The sequence below is a fragment of the Pseudochaenichthys georgianus genome, chromosome 21 (assembly GCF_902827115.2).
Source record: "Pseudochaenichthys georgianus chromosome 21, fPseGeo1.2, whole genome shotgun sequence".
Lineage (NCBI taxonomy): Eukaryota > Metazoa > Chordata > Actinopteri > Perciformes > Channichthyidae > Pseudochaenichthys > Pseudochaenichthys georgianus.
The window spans coordinates 8,163,425-8,189,669 of NC_047523.1; the positions used below are offsets into that span (position 1 = coordinate 8,163,425).

Sequence of the window (26,245 nt, forward strand, 5' to 3'; positions counted from 1 at the left end):
AGAGAGGGGGGGGGGGGGGGGGTGTTAGGTCACAGCACTGGCATTTTGCCCAATTACATGCTGCATGTATCACGGTCCTCATCAGGGCGCTCAGGGTGTGTGATTGCTTTGCTTCAGGCAGCAGCTCGCACAACACACACCACACACACCACACCACACACACACACACACACACACACACACACACAACACACACACACCCACACACACCCACACACACACACACACACACCACACACACCACACACAACCACACACAACACACACATATCTGCATGTCTGGAGCTTAACTTGCTACACGTTCACATGTTAAAGATGTTTTTTGGAGTGTGTGGCCGCTGTGGATCATTTGAATGCTCAATGATCCGAGAGTCTGCCAGTTAAGCAAGACTGTGGCACTGTTGGAATAAGAAATAACCCAATTGTTCTTTTTTTGTATTCAACTAATTCAATACTTAATATATAAAAGACAAGGCACAATAACAGTTAGTCGAAGTGTGATGGCATAGCATAGATTATAGAAAGATAGTCCTCCTGTTAGTCAAAACTACTCAAGTCTAAAGGTCAGAAGTGAACAAAGTGTTGGAGAGGTGCTAAAAGATGAACATGGAAAAGAAGAGAAATACATGTTATACAAAAAAACACCCTTTTTTAATTCAGAGCAGAGGCTTTGCTGCTGCCGCTCCACTCGACCTGAGGCTCTGGACGACGAAGCCGGTTTAACGTGAGTGTTGCACGGCCAGATACGGCTCAGCTGACTCAGATAAGGAAATATATGATACATATGAAGTGATATGCCGCGGACTGTACTTAATGTTACTCTGATCCGGTACTGATGTTGTGGCAGATATTTAAAGTAAGCTTTCTTAACGCTAATGTTATAATAATCAGATTGCTCTGAAGATGGAGGTGATATTCTATTCATGTTTTAAGTGATTTTTGCCGGCCGTCTTTCCTGCAACGGCAGCTTTTCTGTATTTTCCTTTCTCCTGTAATATGACTTGATTGCTTTTTAAACTCCGCACACTGAGCTATGATTGGTCAGCAGGCGGTTTGCTTTCACTGAGTTGAGCTCTTAGCCTGCAACCTAACCTGCTCCGGAGCAGGTAGCCGCACAGCATAAGTTACCATGGAGATCTAGCCTGCTAAAAGAGAACCAGCTTCGTAGGACCGGAAAGCCAAAGTTTTCCCTGAAGTTAGCTCGCCAAGCCAAAATCCGGCTTCGTCGTACAGGCCTCTGGTCTCACCGTTAGCCTACGGTGGCTAATGTTAGCTGCTGTTTAGGTGGATATTGCTAAGTCAGTTAAACCAAAAGCATAAACCACTTTTACTAGCTGTATAGACACAGTTCAGGAGCTTCACGATTGTAGATTCTAGAATATACATATAGTTATCACTAATCTGAACAAGGTGTGGTGTGTTGTGTGTTGTGTGTGTGTGTGTGTGTGTGTGTGTGTGTGTGTGTGTGTGTGTGTGGTGTGTGTGTGTGTGTGTGTCTCTGTGTGTGTGTGTTGTATCTGTGTGTGTGTGGTGTTCTGTGGTGTGTGTGTGTGTGTGTGTGTGGTGTGTGGTTGTGTGTGTGTGTGTGTGTATATCTGTGTGTGGTGTGTGTGTGTGTGGTGTGTGTCTCTGTCGTCTGTCTGTCTGTCTGTGTCTGTATGTCTGTCTGTATGTCTGTCTGTATGTCTGTCTGTATGTGTGGTGTGTGTGTGTGTGTGGTGTGTGTGTGTGTGTGTGGTGGGGTTGTATGTCTATGTGTCGGGTGTGTGTGTCGTGTGTGGTGTGTGTGTGTGTGTGTGTGTGTGTGTGGTGTGTGGGTGTGTGTGTGTGTGTGTGTGTGTGTGTGTGTGTCTGTCTGTCTGTGTGTGTGGATGTCTGTGTGTGTGTTGTGTCTGTCTGTCTGTCTGTCTGTCTGTCTGTCTGTCTGTCTGTCTGTCTGTCTGTCTGTCTGTCTGTCTGTCTGTATGTATGTCTGTCTGTCTGTCTGTCTGTCTGTCTGTGTGTGTGGTGTGGTGTGTGTGTGTGTGTGTGTGTGGTGTGTGTGTGTGTGTGTGTGTGTGTGTGTGTGTGTGTGTGTGTGTGTCCTTACTGCTGGCTCATGAGAGATCATCAGCTGCTCTTCAAGGTCTTGCAGCTGCTGCTTTAGCTCAGAGTTTTCTGTTTCCAGTTCTTGAATCTGCATCAAATCAAGAGCAATCAGTTCATTACGAAGTCACAGCACATTGAACTAAATGTATTGTTGTGTCTCTAAAATCATTACATTAGTATTAGTTAGCATGAACCCTGATATTGAGAGATGGGACCACCAGGGAGCACATCATTGCATCTATTTATAAACATTGAGCTGTATTTAAATGCAATTTCTTTCATATGTTTGATCCCTTTGAGAACACCTGATCAAAGCAAGTCAACATTAATATACATGTCACATGTCCCTCATTTTTCTAATCCATATGAATGTTTTAATAAGCCATCATTTAAAGAAAACCACTGGGAAATAATAACTACAGCAGAGTTTACAATAATCCACTTACAGCTTGAAACAACAGAGCTCATTCATATTCATTACCAACATTCTTCATCAACACAGTGTAATTATCCACGCTGCGTGACTCAAACCAATCAATAGAAGCAAGCCTTGCATTAATTAATTAAAATATCAATGTGTCAGTATGGCCGTGCGAGTTTTCAAAGTAAATTAAAGTCTGTGTGAAGCTGAATGAACAAGCTGAAGAGGGGGGACGTACCCTTTTCTGTAGAGTCCCGATCTGTTTCCTGGTCTCCACATCTTTGCCTCCGGACTCCAGGAACTTCTTGTAGGCCAAGTCGAAGGCCTGACCGATGGTTAGAGTTATCTCTTCTGCCTGTAGCAGTGGAGAAACAATATATATATAATGAGGTCATCTGCGTAAATGTCCCTAAGGCTTGTTTACGGTTGAATTGAGCATTGACTGTAACTTCAACATCTCAAAAATAAAAAGACAGACGATCAAAATGTACAACATACTGAAAGAGAAGGATCAGAAGGCACTTACACACTTCTCACTGTCAAACACGAAGCAGAGGTGTTTGTTGGACTCGGAGTCTTTGCAGATGAAAGTAAATATCCTTTTATCGGTTTTGTCATCGGCACAGAAGGAGATCCTGTGTAACTGACAGTTATACTGCACATCCTGGAAAAACACACATTATTATTTATTTACTTCACTACTTTCCTACATGGTGTTAGATGTCAGTAGAACTTTAGCTGTCATGTACAGCTTTGCATCAACACAATTCAATCTTTAGACTCACTTTTGTCTTGAGGTCGAGAGTATTTTCACGCCATAAATGGAGATCTGTAATTCCACTTTGGGAGTCTTCTGTCCTCTGACTTCTTGATATGTCTCTGAAACTGCCAATAAGAGACTATTGAAAATGTGTCCACTCTACCAAGCAACAACAACACAAACAAAAAACACATGCTAGTTATACAGCAACAATAAAGCCGATATGAAAACACATTTTCACCTCAAACACGACAGCCAACCTTAAAGATAAAAGGGTGTGTAGGTCGTCTGTGCAAGCAGCATATTGCGACCCATATTCGGTTTATTGTAAGGCGAAGACCTCTAGTGGTGGTAGTAAATATGACGTGAGAAAGAGAGGAAACTAAAAGTCGTAGAATAAAGCGCGACAAAGTCCGTGTAGGAAGGAGGTAGGTGTTGATGGATGGGTGATTTGAAACTTACACACAGTACTATGTAACTGGGTTAACTTACATTACATGTTACTTGTTAGATGCTTTTAACCAAAGCGACTTACATACTCAATACTGTGGGCAATCCCCACAGGAGCACTTTGGGGTGAAGTGTCTCAGGGACACCACATGCTGACTGCAGTGGGACTCCAACTTGCTATCCTGATTCAAAGACCAGCGCACTTCCACTGAGCCACAGCACGTACGTTACTGACAGCACAAATGTAATGATTAACTACTCAGGTTACTTATTATGTAACAAATACTCTAATTTAGCCCTGACATCTATATTTTACAAAGCAGAAACCAAGTAGTTCAGCTAAACATGTACAAAATACACACGTTTAACTAAAAATGTAATCAATTCACAACATTAAACATGATCACGTGACTAAATACCTTTCTGCGACCATTACCAGTGTCTTATATATATCCATTTAGGAGTCAATAGCAAAAGATCTATGCCCGTCGTTAAGTTTGAGTAAGTGCTGTGAACGGCTAGCAATCAATTGACTGTTTATATATATAACGCCGCTTTAGCATATCAAGTCGTTTTTGGCTTTCAGACATGTGCAATTTGAATTGTTACTCTTCGTTTGGGTCTGTTTGGGTCTCAAAATATCAGTATTTTACGTAGCTGAATGCTCCACTATGCTAAACAACTGTTATTTGTTTAACCTTGTCTATCTGCTGTTTGGTGATGATCGTTTAAGGTTTAATGTAGCTGCTAACTCACAGCTAGTTAGCAGCTACAAGGATTCCAAGGAACAGGAGGGCTGTGTACTGGGTAATAAATCTGCAAGTGTTAGTCCTCTCTGGAACTCTTGGGTGCAAAGCCTAAGAGTAAATCATTTCTATGGGATTTGGGAGGACGGATAACAGGCAGAGCCCAGCGCTCAGAAATCTGTGATGCGACCGGCTGGCCGCATTGTTATCACCCAGGAAGAGCGCCTCTTCAACCCCTAAACAGCTGTGGACAGTGCTAAAGGGAGAACCCCCCCCTCATATTGTAAAGCGTCTTTGGGTATTATAAAAGCGCTATATAAATCCAATTTATTATTATTATTATTATTAGAATTACAAACAATCCTCCTAAACCACCAAGTGTGCCAATCCAGAACAGATACGCTCCGCTGACCAGAACCGGAGATCTCTTTCTGATGACCTGGATAACCGTCCTCTTCACACAGCAGGGTAAGGACCAATATCTACTACAAAAGTAAAAGGCTAGAGGGAAAGCTAACGACTGGGCCTGAAACTCTGATTGTGGGTGACTCTGCTGTAAGAGATGTAAAAGGTCTGTGTAATAAGAACAACACCAAAGTACTCTGTTTTCCCAAGGATGTGGTCTCTGACTTGGCTGAGAAGATCCTGCATATTGGGGCTGAACATCTGACTGTGAAGAATGTGGTACACATTGGAACAAATGATGTTGTGAAACAACAGTCAGAAGTGCTGAAAGAAGACTTGAAATGTTTGTTGGAAACTGCCAGCTCTCTAAATGCAGAGGTGTTCATCAGTGGCCCTCTACCGCCAGTCAGAAGAGGAGTGGAGAGATTCAGCAGATTGTTTGCACTGAACACCTGGCTTTCAACTGTGTACTGACCATTCTGTTCATTTTATTGACAATTTTAACTTTTTCTGGGACCGCAGACATCTTTTCAAGGCAAATGGAGTTTGCCTGAACAAGTCAGGAGTGAAATTGTTTATCTCTAACATATTCAACTGCCTGCGTCATCAATCTGTTCCCTCTGCCAAGGACAAGCGGCAAGAGGAATCAAAACAGGAGAAAGACACAACACATCGCTCAGAAAACCCTGAAGAATTATCACTGCACCCGCCTGAGGAATGTTCTGATTATGGGAGACATATGAGACACACGGAGGAGTCTCCACGTCACCCCCCCCTGTCAACGCCTTTGAGGATACTCCGTTCACCCTTTCACCCTCGCCCACCTCCTGGAGATTGAACACAAAGGAGATACAGAGGGTTGGCACCGATTCCTTCCTGGATTTCAAAGACCAAACTAAGGCGATACGCAGGGCTGGCAGCATGTCCTTTACCCCCGCTCCTCAACCACCAAAATCACCGCAGAGACGCGCACCATCCCTCTTCATCACCGCGCCTACGTCAACCACCTCCCCCCCTGGCAGCATGTCCTTTACCCCGCACCATCTCCCCGTCTCCTGATAAGGATGTGTGTGTACAAAACGCAACAAACTCTTACTGATATGTGTGGGTCCAGGCTCAAGGGCGTATGGCACTCTCAACTCTTTCCAGGACATGCCGGGGCCCTGCCTGCCTATAGCTTTGCCGATATCTGTGTTGATAGGTAATAGATTAAGAGCGGTGAATCATTAGAACAGGAAGCGCTCAAACGTTTGTGTGAGTTTATCTAATTTAGCAGTGATTCCATGTCAGCCACAGCTTGTTACAAAAACACCTGACTGATAGTGTGTTTAACAAACTTAAACTAGCTTTATTAAATGTCAGGTCTTTGGCAGGAAAAACATTTTTAATCAATGATTTTATCACTGAGCACAATCTCGATTTTATGTTTTTAACAGAAACTTGGATTGAACAAAATAACAGTGCAGCTGTTCTTATCGAATCAACCCCTCCCAACTTTAGTTTATGAGTCAGGAAAGAATGCATAAGAAAGGGAGTGGAGTTGCTATTCTGTTCAATGATTCCCTTCAATGCAGGAAGACATCGTATGGAAATATGTGGCCCTTCAGCTGAAATGCTCCTCTCAAGCTGTGTTCCTAAATATCTATAGACCACCCAAATACTGTGCAAGCTTTTTTGATGACTTTACTGAACTGCTGTCTATAGTGTGTATTGACTTTGACCGTCTAGTCATTGTTGGTGATTTTAACATGCATGTTGACAACCCCCAGGACAGAGGGGCTAAAGAACTGTTTTGTGTTCTTGATAGCTATGGACTGACTCAGCATGTGACAGAGCCCACGCACAATAAGGGGCACACTCTGGACTTAATTAGCTCAAAGGGTCTGAATATCTCTAAGGTTGTGGTGACTGATGTTGCACTCTCTTACCATTCCTGAGTTTTCTTTGAGAGCTCTATTTCTGTTCACAATTTTTCTCAAAAAGAGATAACCACAAAGCGGACACACGGCCTTGTTTGCTACCGTCGACAGACTAACTAACCCCCCAGTGTCAGTAGCCTCTGAATTTCTATCCACCAGGGCGTGCAATGATGTTGCCTCCTTTTTCACTGACAAAATTCAGAAAATCAGACAAGCAGTCAGTGCCTCTGCATCAGGAACAGCAAATGTGTTGTCTCTGTGTCCACCTAATAACAATTCAAGCACCATGACACAATTCCATCAGATTAATGATAAAAACCTAGAGGACATTATACAACTTCTGAAATCCTCCTCCTGCTGCCTTGATATTATTCCAACAGGATATTTCAAAGATGTTTTGCCTTGCCTCAGATCTACTTCATATAGTAAACAAATCTCTTCACTCAGGTATTTTTCCACAGGCCCTGAAAACTGCAGTCATTAAACCGCTCTTAAGAAAGAATAATCTAGATGCTTCAGTAATGAACAATTACAGGCCCATATAAAACCTCCCATTTCTAGGTAAGATCATTGAAAAAGTGGTTTTTTCAACAGTTGAGTAATTGCTTGCATTTAAATAACTGTTTCGATGTGTTCCAGTCAGGCTTTCGTCCAATCCACAGCACTGAGACTGCTCTTGTAAAGGTCTTTAATCACATCCACTTAAACACATACAGTGGCAGAACTTCAGTGTTAGTATTATTAGATCTCAGTGCTGCGTTTGACACTGTTGACCACAGCATATTACTAGACCGACTGGAAAAACTGGGTGGGACTTTCGGAAACAGTTCTAAATTGGTTTGAATCCTACCTAAAGGACAGAAACAACTTTGTTTCTATAGGTACATACACATCTGAGTTGACAAATATGACATGTGGGGTTCCTCAAGGCTCCATCTTGGGGCCTCTTCTCTTTAACATCTACATGCTACCACTGGCTCAGATAATGAAAAACAACAAAATAAGTTACCATAGCTATGCAGATGACACACAAATCTACATAACAATTTCACCAGGAGACTATGCTCCAATTCAAAACACTGAGTAAGTGCATTGAACAAATCAATGACTGGATGTGTCAGAACTTAGATAAAACTGAGGTAATGGTTTTTGGAGCAAAGTCAGAACGTATAAAAGTGAGCGCTGAGCTTCTGTCTGCAATGTTCAAACCAACAGATAAAGCCAGAAATCTAGGTGTAGTCATGGACTCTGACCTGAGTTTCAACAGTCAGATTAAAACAGTTACTAAATCAGCCTACTATCACCTAAAGAATATATATAGGATTAAAAGATTAATGTCACAGCAGGATTTGGAAAAACTTGTCCATGCTTTTATCTTCAGTAGACTCGACTACTGCAATGGTGTCTTCACAGGTCTCACTAAAAAATCTATTAGGAAGCTGCAGCTGATTCAGAACGCCGCTGCTGGAGTCCTCACTAACACTAAGAAAGTGGATCACATCACTCCTGTTCTGAAGTCTTTACACTGGCTTCCTGTGTGTCAAAGAATATATTTCAAAATACTGCTGCTGGTTTATAAAGCACTGAATGGTTTAGGCCCAAATTACATTTCTGACCTCCTGCTAAATTATGAACCATCCAGATCTCTCAGGTCTTCAGGGACTGGTCAACTTTCTGTCCCCAGAGTCAGAACTAAACATGGTAAAGCAGCGTTCAGTTATTATGCTCCAAATATCTGGAACAAACTCCCAGAAACCTGCAGGTCCGCTGCAACTCTGACTACTTTTAAATCCAGGCTGAAGACTTTTCTTTTTGTCGCTGCTTTTAATTGAACTATTCATATCTTAGACTGCACTGTAACTTTTATCCATGTATTTTTTCTTTTAATGTTTTAAATGTAAACTTAATTAATTTCTCCATGACATTTATGAGAGGGACTGCTCGAAAGTAGGATATTTGGGATATCCATCGTAGCCAGGGTTTACGATCAGTTTTTAGGTGAGTTGTACTGAGGAACAAGTATCACAGCACCAACGGGTGAAAAATAGTGTTTTGGTAACACGGGTGTTCAGGTAACACTTAAAGACTTTGTTATGGAACGCAAAGCAGAGTAGGGGGCTAGTACACCCTCCTGAGGGTCCAATTGTGGATGTCATGTGAGCAAAACATGGTGAAAACCGTCTGAAACTCCATGACATTTATGAGAGGGACTGTTCGAAAGTAGGATATTTGGGATATCCATCGTAGCCAGGGTTTACGATCAGTTTTTGGGTGATTTGTACTGAGGAACAAGTATCACATCACCGACGGGTGAAAAATAGTGTTTTGGTAACACGGGGTGTTCAGGTAACACTTAAAGACTTTGTTATGGAACGCAAAGCAGAGTAGGGGGCTAGTACACCCTCCTGAGGGTCCGATTGTGGATGTCATGCGAGCATAACATGGTGAAAACAATCAGTCTAAATTAACAATCGGGACGGAAATGTTCGGATTTCCAAAGGGAGGTTCTGTGAATAAATAAAAAATCAAGAACCGAAATAATTGAACTATTCATATCTTAGACTGCACTGTAACTTTTATCTTTTAATGTTTATTTTATTAGCTTTTCTTTTTAATGACTGATTTTAAATGCCATTTTCTTAATGTCTTTCATTTTTAGTTTTTGTTTTAATGTTTGTTTTATTATCTTTTACTGTTTTTAAATGCCTTTATCTGAATGTCTTTCATTTTTGTAAAGCACCTTGCATTGCCTGGTGCTGAAAGGTGCTATATAAATAAACTTGCCTTGCCTTACTGTTTGTTTATTAGAGCTATTTTCATGAATAACAGCTGACTCACTTAGGAAGAAATTAGCCAAATGTTATCTTTTAGGTGCAATTATAATTAGTTTAGACAGATATTATCATCACGGTCAAGTGTTAAACAGAAAACTCTAAGGAAATGAAAAGCATCTGTGATTCATTCAGTGGGTCATTCTTTCAAACACTGCCAAACAACAATTGATGTGTTTCCCTGTTATCTTGCCAACGGACATACATACCAACAGGACTTGGCGGTGAATTAAGGCCAATAACAAATACAAATGTCTGTAAAAGGGGCGTGATCACTGTCAGTCAAGGAGACATTTGGGAAACTTGCAGGAAGCTGATAAAACCATATAATGACTTAAAATGTAAATAAATATAATGCAACTACTATAGCCAAGATTAAATCTGCATCATTTAAAATGTGCAACTTCATTTAAACAGTGTGTCTGTGTTTGATGATAATAGCCTCTAACACTATAGCACTCTAAGGCTTTATAGTAAATAATATATTCAACTGTAACCAAGCCTTTGTCAGGCATTGAGGTAAGTTTCTTTCATTTCAGACATTTACAAATGTTGGTCTGTTGATACAAACAACCGACGAAGAAAGAGAACAGTAAATGTGTGTTTTATGGATCTTAAGTAATAATAAAAAAACACTTATATTCTAACTGATGAGAGATTAAATGATTTGCCCTACATAGAGGACAAATGTCTTGCAGGGCTCTCTCAATTCTCTTCACATGATCTTTAAAGCCTGTGGCCATTGTATCTGGGAGAGTAACCACGGAGCCTCGGTCTCCAAACAGGCTTCAAGATGTAGTGTAACAATAGAGGTGTGGGTTTGGGAAAACAGTCCTCCCCTTGTGAGTGGCCTCACAGATTCAACTGTTGGCAGCAGAGGACGGAGGCCAGGCCAGCAGAGAGAGAGCAGATATATTACTGACAAGCTGTGACAGAGAGACTGCTGCATTATGACCTGAACCCTGAAACACACACCTCTGCTCTGAAGTGACCCGGGACTATAAAATACACTGTCGTATACGTTAAAATAATTACCCCCCTCTCTGGTATTCCTCAAACTATTTGTTTTTTTAACAATGACCTGGTGTCAAAATACAAAAATGATTTTAAAAATAAATGTCATTCTAATGTTCTCTAAGAGGTTTATAGGGTTATACAAGTTAGTTGTTATATTTTTTTTATTCACAGTAGGTTGGATGCTTTTTTTGCGGCTCTACGGCCCTGTTTTTTCAATGTTACAAGGAATAAATGTCAAAAATATGAAACAAGTTGAGTTTACTTTCCACATTTAGTCTGAGTTTTTAAAAATGATGGTCGGTCTGTAAATAAAGATATACTTCAGTGTAATGATGATGAGGTATGGATCCTACCTGTGGAGCACCAATTGGAAGACAAAGTAGGTAAAGTAGGGTCTGGGGTGTGACCTTAAACCAGTTTGAGCTTTTGCAAACTGGCTGAACTGTCATTTATAATTATTGTATGAAATGACCAAATTAAGAACAAGCACGCAACTAAACACTGTCACTGCGCTAAATCCAACTTGTATTGCCAAGTGGCAAAATTCTGATTGAATATTAAACATTTGTACACTGGCACAACACTCAGCACGATTGGTGACTAGCTGGTGAATCTAGTGGAACAATTAGCAGCTGAAGAAAACACAACTTTTTCAATGTGGTGGAAACCTAAAACAGAGCTATAATTGGAATGGCCAAATTGACTTTATGATGTGATAACTTAAAACGTTTTGGGATTGCAGCTTGTTCAATTGTCCCGAAGTGGCCAAAAAAGTAAATAAATGTAGCTTAAAAGACATCTTCTTTTGTGGCCACTTGACCATATGAAGCACACACAGATCATTCATTTACTCATGAGTGATCATTTCACATGACGTATTCAGATTCATTTTCACTTTTTATCAATGCATTCATTCACCAATGATATCATAATTACACACCCGGGTGAACATAAGGGGTATGAACAGGTTGAGGGCATCGTTAGGAGGATGAAGCCCTCCACCTGTGTCCTGGACCCCCTTCCGTCAGCTCTTGTAAAATCGTACATCTGTACCATGAGCCTCATGATCACTAAGATAGTAAACCTCTCACTACAGGCTGGCCATGTCCCCTCTGCCCTAAAAACCGCTGTCATCAAACCTCATCTCAAAAAACCCTCCCTTGACCCGGGAGTGCTAGCTAACTACAGACCCATTTCCAACCTTCCTTTTCTATCAAAAGTGCTAGTTGCTGCTCAGCTCCAGGACCACCTAAACTCCAACAACTTATTTGAGAAATTCCAGTCTGGTTTCCGCTCAGGCCACAGCACAGAAACTGCCCTGGTCAGGGTCACCAACGACCTGCTGATGACGGCTGATGCTGGCTCTCCCTCTCTCCTCATCCTCCTCGATCTCACTGCAGCTTTCGACACCGTCGATCACGGCATCCTCCTCCATCGTCTGCACTCCACCATCGGACTCTCCCCTTGACTGGTTCAGATCATACCACACCGGGAGAACAGAGTACGTCTCCTTGGGCGAGGCAGAGTCGGGTACCCACAACATCACCTGTGGTGTCCCTCAAGGATCAGTTCTCGGCCCCACCCTCTTCACACTCTACATGCTCCCCCTTGGCTCTATCATCAGCCGACATGGAGTATCAGGATCAACCCTACCTCCTCTGCAGCCCTGCCTTCACCCACACTCACTGCCTGCCTGGAGGAGATACAGGCGTGGATGAAGCAAAACTTCCTGAAACTCAGCAGCTCCAATACCGAAGCCATTATAGTTGGCACCCCACACCAGGTTTGGTCATCCACCATCACCACCATCACCTTCTCCGGCCAGGACATTACCCTCTCCTCAATAGTCACCAACCTGGGTGTTAAAATGGACGCCCATCTGACCTTTGAGCCCCACATTAAACAGCTGTGCAAGAACTCCTTTTATCACCTCAGGAACATCGCCAAACTCCGCCCCACACTCACTCTGTCTGATGCCGAAAAGCTGGTCCATGCCTTTGTCTCCTCCAGGCTGGACTACTGCAATGCACTCCTCATTGGGATCCCTAACAAAAGCATCCAATAGATCCAGTACATTCAGAACAGCGCTGCTAGGATACTGATGAGGGTGTGCAAATATGACCACATCACCCCCATCCTTAAAGCACTACACTGGCTACCCGTGGAACTGAGGATCGAATTCAAGGTCTCCATCCTCACCCATCAGTGTGTCCATGGAACTGCCCCTCCCTACCTCAATGAACTCCTCACCCCCCATACATCCTTGCAGACCACCCGTTCCAGCAACTCCAATTTCCTCAAACCCCCCAGGACTAAGCTCCATACTATGGGAGACCGGGCCTTCTGCTCGGCTGCTCCCAGCCTGTGGAATGCTCTCCCCGACCAAATGAGAGCACCATAGACCGTGGAGGCTTTTAAAAAAGGCCTCAAAGGCTCTTTTGAAGAGATGGGTTTTGAGGCCTAGACCTTTTTATCACCCTTTTATTTATTTGTTATTGCTTTTTTTATTAATTCTACCGTGTTGTGTAATGTTTATTTATACTGTTCATGCTCACTACTTGTAGCACTTCAGGATTTGAATTCAAATATGAAGTGCTTTATAAATGGAACCCATTATTATTATTATAACACAGTGTATTTTAATATAAAGGATTATGTTGTTTCAAGAAATCATTTTTTCCCTATGCTAATTTCGGCTTTAGTAATTAGATCACATAACTCACAGAAAGAACCAGTGGCAGGGAATTTTAAGTGACAAGAGTTTTAACCATGTGTCACTGAGTCCTGTCAGTGAGTAATGAAGTACCTGCACTTTTATAAATGTACTTTTTATACCTAAACAGTAGGTTGGCATTTGAGGGAAAATGTTAGGTTAATGGGATTGAGGCCAAGGTGAGAAACAACAGGTTTGACGGCATACAAATATCCCTTTTCTAGAATACTTGGGGGAAGGCTGTGCTGAGCTTATCCAGCAGCTATAGGCACCCACACTGGGAGCTGAGACTCCAAGGGCACCTTGCTGTAACTGATGATGGGGCAATCATTTGTCAATCTGTTATCCAGTTTGGCCTCTCAGGAACAGGAGTTGTGTTCTCCTTCAGGCGACAGTCAGGACTGGCTTTACCTTCAGCTTTCTGACTGCATCCTTTACGACCTCTGTGCCTTTCGGGGCTTCAACTTCCGTGTTTCCAAGAAACTGAAAAGAGAAAGAATGGCAAACTATGATTTGTCAGCAACACAATGAAAACCTACGCTGTGTATACTTAATCTTTGTACCTATCTAGGGATATTTTTGGCTATGTGCTTTTTTACATTTTTGGCTGTGTAAATGCAAATGAAATACATTTTGGCAAAGGTACAGGTTTTTCTTATCTCAGCTCCTGTAATATATCTATTACAACTGTGCAGCCAAAATGCATTCAGACCATTGAGGACAAACATATCCCCATTGAAACCCATTATAATCATCATGTTGGTCTTACTGCCATTTCAGCATAACAATCATACATTTGAGTACAGTCTTTCGGCAAGTATTGCCTTGAAAATGGAAATGTTGACAGTTTTCTAGCAGACTGAGGCAAATGCATGCTTCTTTCCTGATGTCTTGCACAAAACTTATTTTTAAACTTATTGATGTTGCTAAAAACATTAGCATATCCCAGTTTATGTTAAAAAAAAACGAAAACCATTATTATACAGTAAATAACCAAACATTTGTGTTTTATGCATAAACATGTTGTAGTGATTAAGAGGAAATATAGTCAAGTGGCACAAGGAATAAATTGCAACAATAAGATAGATACATGGTATTCATAGCAGGCCCCCTTTAATTAAACATTTATTTCACATTTCAAGCCAGTAGGAGAAAACTGTGGAAAAGTCATTTCGGCATAAATTAAAGCAGAGGATATATTTGCCTGCATAAAGAATGAACTTGTCTTCGTTAACACACCAATCACTGGTGACCTTTATCTCAATATCATCTGGCCTTTTTTTCTGCGTTGAATTGACATAATTAATACACAAAAAATGTGTATAAAATGATTGTGTCACCTCCAGAGGCATACACACATTTTCTATACATTTACTCACGCACGCGCGCACACGCACGCGCGCACACGCACGCGCGCACACACACACACACACACACACGCACGCACGCACGCACACACACACACACACACACACACACACACACACACACACACACACACACACACACACACACACACACACTAAGCAGCAGTTCTGCCAGCGTCCAACAGATGGAGCCATTAACCTCTGAGCCTGAACATGGTGTTTCCATCTGGCAGCAGCAGCAGCAGATGCAGTAATTGTTGCACTCACACACTCTGCTTCAGTGCCTCTCTGAGCTTAATGTGTGTAGCCCGTTCCAATATCAGACTGCATAAACACTGGTGTCAGCCCCTTAAAGGTTGGGGAAAACAGAATAACAATGTCTCCCACTGGAGCTCAGCAAACAGCCCAGACAGACGGGGGTTGTTTCTCCACACAGCCGACTCTGTGAGGCGCTCCGTGACTTGGCATAGCTAACATCCATTTCATCTCAAAGCTTGGTTTGGAGGGGAAATGCCGTTTCAATTAAAGCCAAACAAAAAATCGAACTCTCTAAAACATTCCGAGATATTAGTATTGTTCTATGGTGATAAAAGGTGGTTTAAGGGCAACCAAAGGTTCATTTCTCTGCATCCTGTTAACAATATACATAATATACTATTCATAAGAAGTTTGAATTATTGTTTACATGGCCGGGGAATAGAGTTGAAAACATGAGTTTAAAGGAGACAACCCAGATGAAAAGGGTATTCGTTTTCAAAATGTTGTGTTTAATATGCAAATGAGGCATTATCTTATTAAATATGTGCTCATTTGCATACATTTCATGAAGGTTAGATAATACCAGGTTCAAAAGTCTTGTTTTCTTTTCTTTACAGATTAGATTAAAAGTTTTTAAAAGGTGATTTCTATCAGTAGCAAAAATACTGTAAACAGCCATTACAAAAATCCATATTTATAACTTACGTATAAAACTACCCCAAGTGACGTGGGGGTCTTGTAGTTTCACATTTCTGAAATCTTAACTCCGATATGCAAAACTTGCATCATTTAGTGAAAGCTTTGGTGCATTTTTAACAAATCTCCAAAAGAAAACAGACGTGGTTTGTAAAAAAAAAAATCTAAATACGTTTTTTGGATGTTTTAGTTGCAGTAAACAGACAGGAGCTTTCAGGCTGAGGTGTTTCATTCTTCATGTTATGAAAGAAAAATAACCCTGACTTTTAAAATTGACCAGTGCATGAGAAAAACATGCATCTATATCTCTCTAAGATTCATCAGATTTCCAATGTTGAAATGTATGATTATCATGCATGTTCCCTGTTGAACAAACATGTCTATACTGCAAGTAATAATGCTAGTATTCTTTTTGAGTGATTTCCTGGTTAGGGCATTTAATGAACGTGGACAATAATTACCATTATTATGAAAGTCTGTGAAGATGCATGCCAAAACACACTTAAACAAACAAATATAAGAAGTAAAACATTTATTTTTTATATTTAAATAAGTACTCTACATAGAACCTATAACATTATCCTCATGTCTAAATTAAAAGATGCAGGAGAACAAGACAGTTACCAAAAGAGCCAGAAACAGATGGAGGCTCCAAAGTGTCAGCACTGCTGTGACAAATGTACTCCGCATACTTCAGGACATAACACGTATGAGCGCGCTGCTGACGGATGCCCGGAATAGAATGCCATGTTCCTGACCAGTGCATTCTGGGAGGCGACTGGGGAGGTTCCAGAACGTAGACCAAGCCTCAAGGCTCATCCATCACCTGGTGCGTTCAGCCAAGAAACACGCCTCCGGCCCCCGCAATGAGGATTCAAGGGGACTCTCCCCCTCCAATGCAAAAACATCAGGCAAAAAGAAAAGATGAGGACTATGCCACTGCATTGAATTGAACTTTTAGTGTCAAGATTGACAACGGAACATATTTACATGGCCCAACCCTAAAATTGGTGAGACCAAAAACGGAGCTAGAAGTAGAGTTTGACATATCAACTTTATTACGTGATAACATGACTAAGTTTGTGTTTACAGCTTGCTGCACTGTCCCTATGGGTCCAAAAAGATATCAATAAATGCAGGATAGAAGTAAGACACTGCAATATTTTTATTTTGTTGCCACAATTTTTTTCACAATTTAAGTGGTTTCAGTTTGTGATATGATTATTGATGTTAGGCATCCAGCCAGCTGAGAAACCTCTCAGCACGTCATCTCCTCCTGTCGTTGTGAGGTCAGTTGCACTTGCTTCATACAAAGGTCAAGAGAAACTCTTCAAAAGCACAGGCAGCTTTGTACAGCAGCCAAATACAAGTGCATGTCAGAGCAAAGATGTTTCAGAGCATTACATCAGTTCAGGTAGATGAAAGTCTATAATGTAATCTTACCACATGAACATAAAACGTAATATTCAAAACAGATAAAACTGGTTGCTGTTGATGACAGGGTAATATTTAGCATAGTCTGTTACAATTCTGCCACAGCGCTATGAAATGTTTTCAAACAGCCAGTTTTATTTATGACTGTCCAAAACAGATATTCAGTTTACGGTCAACAACAAATAATATTAAATCTTCATGTTTGGAAAGCTGACACAAGAGAATGTTTGCCATCTTTCTTTGAAAAACTTCAGTTGATTAATGAGTTATCAAACTGGTTGGTGATTAATATTCCGTCCATTGACTTATCAATGACTTGACATTTCAGCTGACGTAGCATCAGGGAAACACAGCAGTGCATATGGATAATCTATTCTTGGTGAGACACTTTAAAGCAGGGCGTAAATTTGTGCTGAAGACACCTGCGAGGTTCTGTTGAAGCTCCTATAATCCCACGTCAGTTATTTTTAAAATGTTCCATATCCGATTTATTCAGAAAGCTGTTCAATTACAGTTTCCCCACGTTTGATTTAAAATGGAGCAGTTCCTTTAAGGCAATTTGGAAATGGATAACTGCGTATAACTCTCTAAGAAAGTCCAAGAACCTAAACCCTATCTCTAAAATATAATTATCAAAACATATTATTCATTCCATGAAAGAAAGTTTTTTTTAGGATATTAAAATTAAATGTGTTGTAGATGAACCAGAAATTACTCAAATTGTTATCAGGACTTAAGTCGTTCCAGCTCATCAAATGTGAAGATTAGCTTCTTTTCTTTGTTTTAGATCATTAAAATGAATATCTTTGTAGACTGCACTACAAAACAAACAATTGACCTTGGGCTTTGGAAAACTTAAATGGCCGTCTTTTCACTATTTTCTGACTTTTTATCGACTAAACAATAACAGAAACTAATTAAAAACAAAAAACAAAGAAACACACATCAGATTAATGGGGTAATGAAAATAATCACAAATTGCAGTCCTAAAAGGGCAACTGTCACATTACATTTGAACATATTAATTCTGTTTATAGGAAATTCTCAAACCTTTGTTGGGTGTGTTTTCTTGTGGAACTGAAAGTATTCACAGGCAAATGAACACATGCTAAAAACTGAAAAGACATACACCCCATGTATGTATTCTACTGTGAAACAGAGAACCTTAAGGCCCAGACACACCAAACTGACACCAAAGAACACGTCCCGGCGGAACACGACTGTGGTGTCGCCTCACGTCTCCTGGGTCTTGGCCAACAGTCGCACTGGAACACACCGCAAAGACTTCAGCCGACGGCCAAGTAGCACGTACGAACTGCGCATGCGTGAGTGGCAATAACTCTCCTTACCAGCAGGCGGCGGTAGTGTGTATTCGTCATTCAAAAGAGGCAACAACCGGAAGACAGACTGCGTGATATAAACAAATAACAAATAGCGTGTGCGTTGGTCTTCGGTTTCTTCATTCCAGATCGCTATGATGAAAAATAAACTCTTGCGTCCAGCTGAGATGAAAATGAAAAAGAATAGCCGTCTGTGTGTGCCTTCTTAACCGTTTTGCTTATCATGCACTGATTCGCTAGCTGAACAGCCAATCGGAGTGATTTATTTGACCGACAGCCTTCCGGACAAAAAGGTGTCCGCACGGCCGAAAAGACACGACAATGCGGGACACACCAATCTGAGTAGGGCGACACGACGCTCGTCGATGGCCAGACATCTATAGACAGCCGAAATCGGCCCGGTGTGTCTGGGCCTTTAGAGTTCACTTAAAGGGGACCTATCATGCAAAATGCACTTTTGTACGTATTTTATACATGAATATGTGTCCCCGGTGTGTCAGGGAACTCACCAAGTGTCACAAAACACAACCCTCTCTCTTTTCCTCCGTACCCAAATCTCTAAAAACGGGGCTGCAACGGAGCTGATTATTATTTGAAATGTTCTGACGTCAGAAAAGGGGTGCTCCGCCTATATGGGCAACTCTCCACCTATCAGGGGAATGAGAGACCGCTCAAAAGCGCTGGAGACGCTGTAGTACATATGCCAGGCCTGTAAGTGGCGCTGTAGTCTGCCACAAAAGCAGAATCAGCCCTTGCAAAAACAGGGCTGGAAAAGAGCAAATAGAGCGAAATGAGGCATGGCTAAAATGCATGATCTGTTTGGTATTTTGAAAAATACTTCACAGACATGTTTTATATAGGTATGGCCCTACAATATATGTTTCAAATATAGCATGATAGGTCCACTTTAAGTATCTACAGCCCAGCTTTCCACTATACATCACAAATCACACTTTATCTTCGGTTTACTTCCAGAACGCCTGGGGGAAAACCTTCAGGATCATGAGAAGAGGTAAAATACAGCAGGTAGTTCAGTAGTGCCATCAAATCAAAAGTGATTCAAGACACAGAGAAGTTTTATGATCTTATTGAATGAATGGATCGAGTAATTTAAGAATTCTGTCTTTTCTTCAGGGGTTCCTTCTCTTTTCTAACCACAGCTACACGATACAGTAAATAACTATGCAGGCTCTGTTTAAGACATTCTGACTGCTTTAAAGCAGGGAGAATGTGGCCGACTCATTCCCTCCAATTCCTTCAGTGGTGAGCGCTGTACTCAGATCTTAGCAAATATACAGAGAAAGGCAACATCTCAGTGGAAGCCGACAATTTGGAGACAGTAAGAACTGACAATATGCTTTGATATTAGAGACGTGTCTTCTGCCAGTGGTTCCTTCTAGTTTGCTGCATATAAGGCAGTCATTTTGGAGCTCTTTCACATTCCCTTCAAAACATTTCTAGAAACCAAGAGGAAGTAGGCTGACAGATACATCGCCTCACAGGAGAGATACCCTCTGCCGAAATTAAGCAGAAAACCCTGTCAGACTGGGAGGTGATGCCAAGTTATACAGTACTGTCCTCCAAGAAATGTTGGATCTTTGAAAAATACTTATTTGAACGTGTTTTGTCACATCCCATGTTTCCAGTGCGGCATCTGATTTCAAGTTCTATTCGTATCAGGACCAGTTCTGACAGGCTTTGACAGAAGCGTGAGTCACTTCATATAAACACCCCTCACTCATTAATAACAAATCAGGTAAGCTGAAACACAGAGAAACCCATTCATATTAAAGTTTGACAAGTGCAACTTTCCCCCATCACAGCAGAGAAAACAGCTGCTCCAGAAGATAAATAGTAAAATATACATTACAACAGTTCAGACTGAAGCAAAGCTGCCAACCCTGGAGAAAGTCTGGGAGAACTGCAAAATGCTGAAAAGGGAGGCATTTTCTGAGCATTTTTCCCATAATTACTTATATTTTTCCATATATCTCCATCATATTCCTTTTTTTTGAAAATGAAATGAGTTACCCTAGCCTTAAACCTAACCCCAAACCATGGGCCCCTACATTTATTTATTTTCTGGGGATATACCTAAAACATATATAGCTGATATTGAAGCATTTGTCAATTTTTTACATTTTATTTTATTCAATTATTACATGCTGAGCCTAGTTGATTGATATCACTATCACCCACTGTAAATAAGCCATGATTGAACATATGGAGATAAGGAGGCAAGGCCATCTTTTTTGTAACTAGGACTAGCAAGGAGTTCCATGAACTACTGATAACGATAACAGTTTTAGCTGCCATAACGATTATTATGATCACTGAAGAATCAGGTAGGTTTAACCATCTGCAACACTCGGACATTTCATTTACTCTGGCAGCTTAACACTAGAACCGCCAACATGTCAATTTTACCCGCAGCTGTTTTTTGATTGTATGTAACTTTTTTTCAATAAAATATTAAAGTCTCCCAGTCAGATTGAAAAAATCGCCCAAAAAAATAATAATCGCCATTTATACCTATATCCGCCAGCGGGTAATATTTACCTCATAGAAAATGCAGCGTAACCTTACGTGTTGCTATAGCAACGTATTTTGTCTACTGCGGTTCCTTATAGATAGAGAGATGGATTGAGAGAGAGAGAGAGAGAGAGAGAGATAGACAGATAAGACAGATAGACAGATAGATAGATCGATAGATAGTTATAGATAGATAGAGAGAGAGATAGAGATATTTGTACCTAAACAAAATACAAGTCTAACACCAAGCATTGAAATCAGCACTGGTAGCAATATTTTATACTTCATGCTATCTGCACAAACTATATCATATGAAAAGCTGAAAGTTCACAAATTCTATTGGTATAAGTTTCATCCCTGTGCGATCAAAACTCACTGTTCTACATGATAAATAAAAGAACATTGTACCTTGAAAATCAACAGGGGGTACATTTGACCCGTTGGTGGTTTTAGGTATACAGCGACCTCTGGTGGTTCTAGTGTTAAAGGACATCTTAACAAGCAAACGAGCAAGCAAATACATTCGTAATGTAAGGCTTATACGGTAACTTTACTCAATTCCCAATGATAACTTTACCTTCTAGACCAGGGATGGGCAAATGGCGACCCCCACCTCCTCTTTTTGCAGTCCTCAGATTAATTTATAAACAACGTAATTAATACAAATAAATAAATAATATCTTTTTACTTGTAGTACTGATACCGTCCACTAGACTCCTAGTTACGTACATGATTTCGTTCAGCAGCCAAATACCGCAAAAATAATCTGTGACGCGTTTGTGTGTATTGTGTTTGTTTCCCGGCCAAACACTCACAAGAAACTCCAGCTGCTGTTATGCCTGCTGTGACGTTAAGTTGCCTCTTGTAATTATGCCTTTACAAGCTTAAAAGTTGTATTCATCATCTGAATTTGGCGAAACAAGTTTAATATTTTAAATACCAAGACTTTGTTTATTTGAAATCAGAAGAAAACAAACTGTCACGGACCCTGCCGTGTTATCTATGATTACTACACGCTTTTCATTCATAATTTCAGCGGGGGGGGAGGGGGAGCGGCGCTGAGGAACAGCAGAGTGCGGGTTGACAGATGTCTGTGCTGACATTGCCCTTATTGTGCAATAAGGGGAATACAGAGACTGGCTACAAGTGCCTTAGGTTCAAGTTAGACAACTAATGTCTGGGTTAGTGTTCATGACTTCATGTTTATGTCATCTAATGGTTACTCTCAATGCACACGCACTTTACGTGCTTTCCAATAGTTTAAAATAGTTGTATTCCACTGTTAAATAACCTGTTCAATACAAACATACCACTTGTAACAATTAAATAACATTTCTGTGAACCGATATTTGTTTAGTGAGCTTATTAGAGGATGTCTCCTGAAAGATTGTAAAATGTCAATGAAGATGTCAGATTTAGTATATTTGTTAATAATTACATACAATACATGGCATTTGTGTGTGTGTGTGTGTGTTCCAAGTGAATCTGCGGCCCCCTGGTGGCCAGTACATAAATGATGTGGCCCCCACCACCATCCAAGTTGTCCATCCCTGTTCTAGACAGAAAGGTCCTCACTTAAGGAACCATGCAGTCGGAGTGAGGATGGGAAACGTGTTGCTGTCAATGTACTTATGGTGCAAAACAGCAAATGGACATTTATACAGTAGGTTACCTTTGATTTCCAAAACTTTGTGAAAAATCTATTAAGAGTTTTGCCAATCAAGAGTTACCATCTACTACAACTAAATTGCCACTATGATTTAGCAAACTGGTCCTTCCCTTCTTTTGCAGGCCAGACTTTATTACTGCATAATTGGTCAAACTCATGAGGTCTCACTTGTCAAATTGCGTACTTTAGAGTGACATCGTAAATTAAATGTACAAGCCTACTTTGTTTCAAAATGCGGAAAAGATTACAGGTCTGATTTTCTGTGGCATCATTACATTTCCAAATCATCAAGTGATGCTTAAATGATTTAACTTGACAAATTAAATCGATGTAAAAGGTGTTGGGCAATGTGGGGGTTTCATCAGGTGCCATGCAAATACAAAAACGAATTTGTCAGCCTGAGTTGCAACAAATGACCTGGTTGTCTCTGGAGAAATGCATCATGGGACACCTGGACAGAGGCGTGGGTTTGATAGGCCTGACAGAAAGCTGGCTAAGGATAAAAAAGATGGGAGCAACAAAAGGATGGATTCGATATTTCCATGTGGGGACCAACAAAGCCTCACCGTTGTTTAACAGCAGCATTCTCCTGGGTTTGTGTATTGAAATATTTGACAGTCACAAAGCTCTGGAACATACCTTGACATTGTAGGGGATGTAATGCTTGGCCAGCGCTTCCGGAGTGTGCATCCATGATTTATCTGAAAATATACAAACAGCTCGCTCAATAAATCAGAATCAATGGTCTCATTTAACAACATCAGCAGAGGCACACACATCAGTATCAGTGTTTAAATCCCAGAAGGGGCGAGGCCTTAATATCATAGGACACTGAAAAACATCCCAGAAAAAGGAAGTTAGGAAAAGCCATTTGAATTATATAACAAGCTTTCCAAACCAAAGAGAAATGACAAAAGTCGACCTGATCAAAGCTTTGGCTTTTTAGTTTTTGTTTAATAATGTTGATTTCACTGAGAAAAATGCTTTTTTTCTGGAACAGCTTCACTCTCCAACACATTTACAATCCCAGTCTGATTGGTTTGTCACTGAGTAGCTTCGCTGCACACCCGGGGGCTACAGGAGGTTCTCAAGGGCACATTAAAATTGGCAATTAGGCGAGGGGCAATGCTGCTTTCCCTCTCTTAAATGTGTCGACACATTTTCTGTAATGGTGGGGCGAAGGGAGGAGGGGCACAGTCTCGCACACGTGTGCATATTGTGTGTCTGATGATGGCCAGTTGGAACACATCGTCCAACCAGAACCCCAATACATTAGTATTTCTTCAGAAAACAGAAGAAAACTATCACGGAAAGTCATTAAATCTAAAATGAAATTGCAATGATATAATGAAACAATTGTTATGATAATTACCACAAAGGTCACTATGGGTCATTGATGTTTTCCCGCATGTCTTAATGATCCACTGATTAAGCATCCATTTCCTCCTTCATTTCCCTTTCATAAATGACTTGTCGGCCTGCTAATGAATCCTGGGACCAGAGACCCGTGACCTTGGGTGCTCCTGTAGGTCGGTCGCAGAATCAAGCCTTGACGATGTGAAACAACTTGGTCGTGTCCTCTGCTAACGCTAACACCTTTGTTTACACTGATGTTGTTGGCTAAGTGGCATAATGAATTCCAAGTCTCTTCTAATTAGTGTTCATTTAGTGCCCTGCATTTGCTTAATTGTGATTGCTTATATTTGGATTAGCCGTCATATTATTTACAAGGAAACCAATGCTTGTCGTGTTCAATTCCACCGAAGTCCAATTAATGGCAGGAAATAAGAATACAGTACCACTAGCACACTTCGGATCCTTTCCACTAGGGGTCGACCGATAATCGGCTTGGCCGATTATCGGGGCCGATATTCCGCATTTGACCGCTTATCGGTATCAGCCTTTTTTTAAACAAATTACCGATAAAACTTTGGCTCTGATGCGGCCGTTTCTCTGGCTGCAGTCACCACTCTGTGTACACGAGCAATGTCCCGCCCACAGCGCTATCTGATAGGCTATTACTGAAGATTTTCCGGGCGGGAGCCAGAGAGGCGGGACCTTCTCAGATTACAGGCAGGTGCGAAAGAACGCAGACACAGACTGAAGCAAGTAGCAGCGCTGAGCGGCAGAGCCATACATGTGTTAAACCGAAGTTCAATAAACATCCCTATCCCCTATGCTGAAGTTGCAAAAACACCACGATCTTATGATCCAATTCTATCAGTTTCCCAGTTACACAGGGATGCGGGAAGTCAGTCAGAGTTGGGGTGCGTGCAGCGTCTCGCAGCGGAGTAACTGTGGTGGGGGGGGGAGGGGCTGCGAGTGGAGCCTCGCAGTTTTTCAGGTTGATATGTGAAGCTCATTAGCAAATGTTTAGCAAAATATTAGAAGTGAGGCTACTAGACTAACGTTAGGTCTACTGTAATAGCCTCACTTTTAATAGTTTGCAAAACATTAGCTAGCATAGTGTTTTGCAGTTGCTAGCAGCTTATTGGGATTTTATGCTAGACAGACAGGCATTGGTTTGATATAATAAATCAAGCATTATTGTTAGTTAAGCATGTCAGCCTGCAGCCCCACTTCTTGTCTCTCTCTCTAACTCATAGCAGATGGCTGCACTAAAGAAAAGGGCACAGAGAGGAAACCAGTTGTAAGATGTTTAAAAGTTAATTAAACATAATATAGGCTATGCTTAAATGCATTTCAAAGAAGTTGTGTTGAGTTGTGTTGGAGTTTGTGTTATTCTACATTTTGACACCAAGATTTTTTTTTTACTGCAAATGTATATCGGTTCCAAATATCGGTTATCGGTCTCCTTGATTACTAATAATCGGTATCGGTATCGGCCTTGAAAAAGCCATATCGGTCGATCCCTACTTTCCACTACTCACATTGTACACATTTTGAATTGAACAGCTGCGCAATGAGATTATCCCTTGCTTGCACCTTGCAACCGTCTCCTCCACGGTGCAATCAATATGCTCTTGAATTCAAGTTGATGGAAGGATGATGCATCTCCTCCTCTCTTGTAGCGCTAAGGAGGGGTATAAGCTGTAAATTCCAAAATGAGGAAGGTGGAGAGTGGTGAGGGCTGACACGGCGGCATGGCAGGTAGGCTGACACTTTTCCCAAGGCGTCAGCACACACTGTACTGATTAAAAGAAGGAGGGTTGGTGGGGAGGGCAAACTTATTTCTCTCACTTTGCTGCATAAACTGGCATGTACGTGAGCGCGCCAAGATTGGTACAAGTGCTGTCTGGGTTGCACAACGTGAAGAGTAACTGTTGAGGCGTGAGGATGAGGTGGCAGCTGAAGGTTGTCAGGTGTTGGATGGAGATGAGGGACAATTCACGGGATGACAGTCTGAGAAGTGTCGAGTCCTCTCTGTATCGTACTGCAGGCAGGTCTCTGGAGACAGGGTGGCATTGTTTCTGACAGATTTGTGTCTCCTGCGGGACCAGTAAGGACGTGACAGCATAAAGGTCACATGTCCTTTATGCTGTCACCCTCCAGCAACTACTGTTACTAGATATAGCTGACGTCATCTTTCCCATTTCATATGTTTTGCAGTTTCTGAACATTTCAACATTTCTGATCCT

General features: G+C 41.3%; 1 protein-coding gene across 1 annotated transcript in view; it reads right to left on the reverse strand.

Moving 5' to 3' along the window:
- The window catches only part of LOC117466695 (PTB domain-containing engulfment adapter protein 1-like), a 62,716-nt gene that overhangs the window by 5,266 nt on the left and 31,205 nt on the right, over positions 1-26,245 (reverse strand). The window contains 8 exon segments of the mRNA XM_034110093.1: positions 2,090-2,176; positions 2,748-2,864; positions 3,036-3,173; positions 3,295-3,312; positions 3,315-3,370; positions 3,373-3,394; positions 13,762-13,833; positions 23,286-23,347. Of these exon segments, the coding sequence (XP_033965984.1) occupies positions 2,090-2,176; positions 2,748-2,864; positions 3,036-3,173; positions 3,295-3,312; positions 3,315-3,370; positions 3,373-3,394; positions 13,762-13,833; positions 23,286-23,347 (572 nt within the window).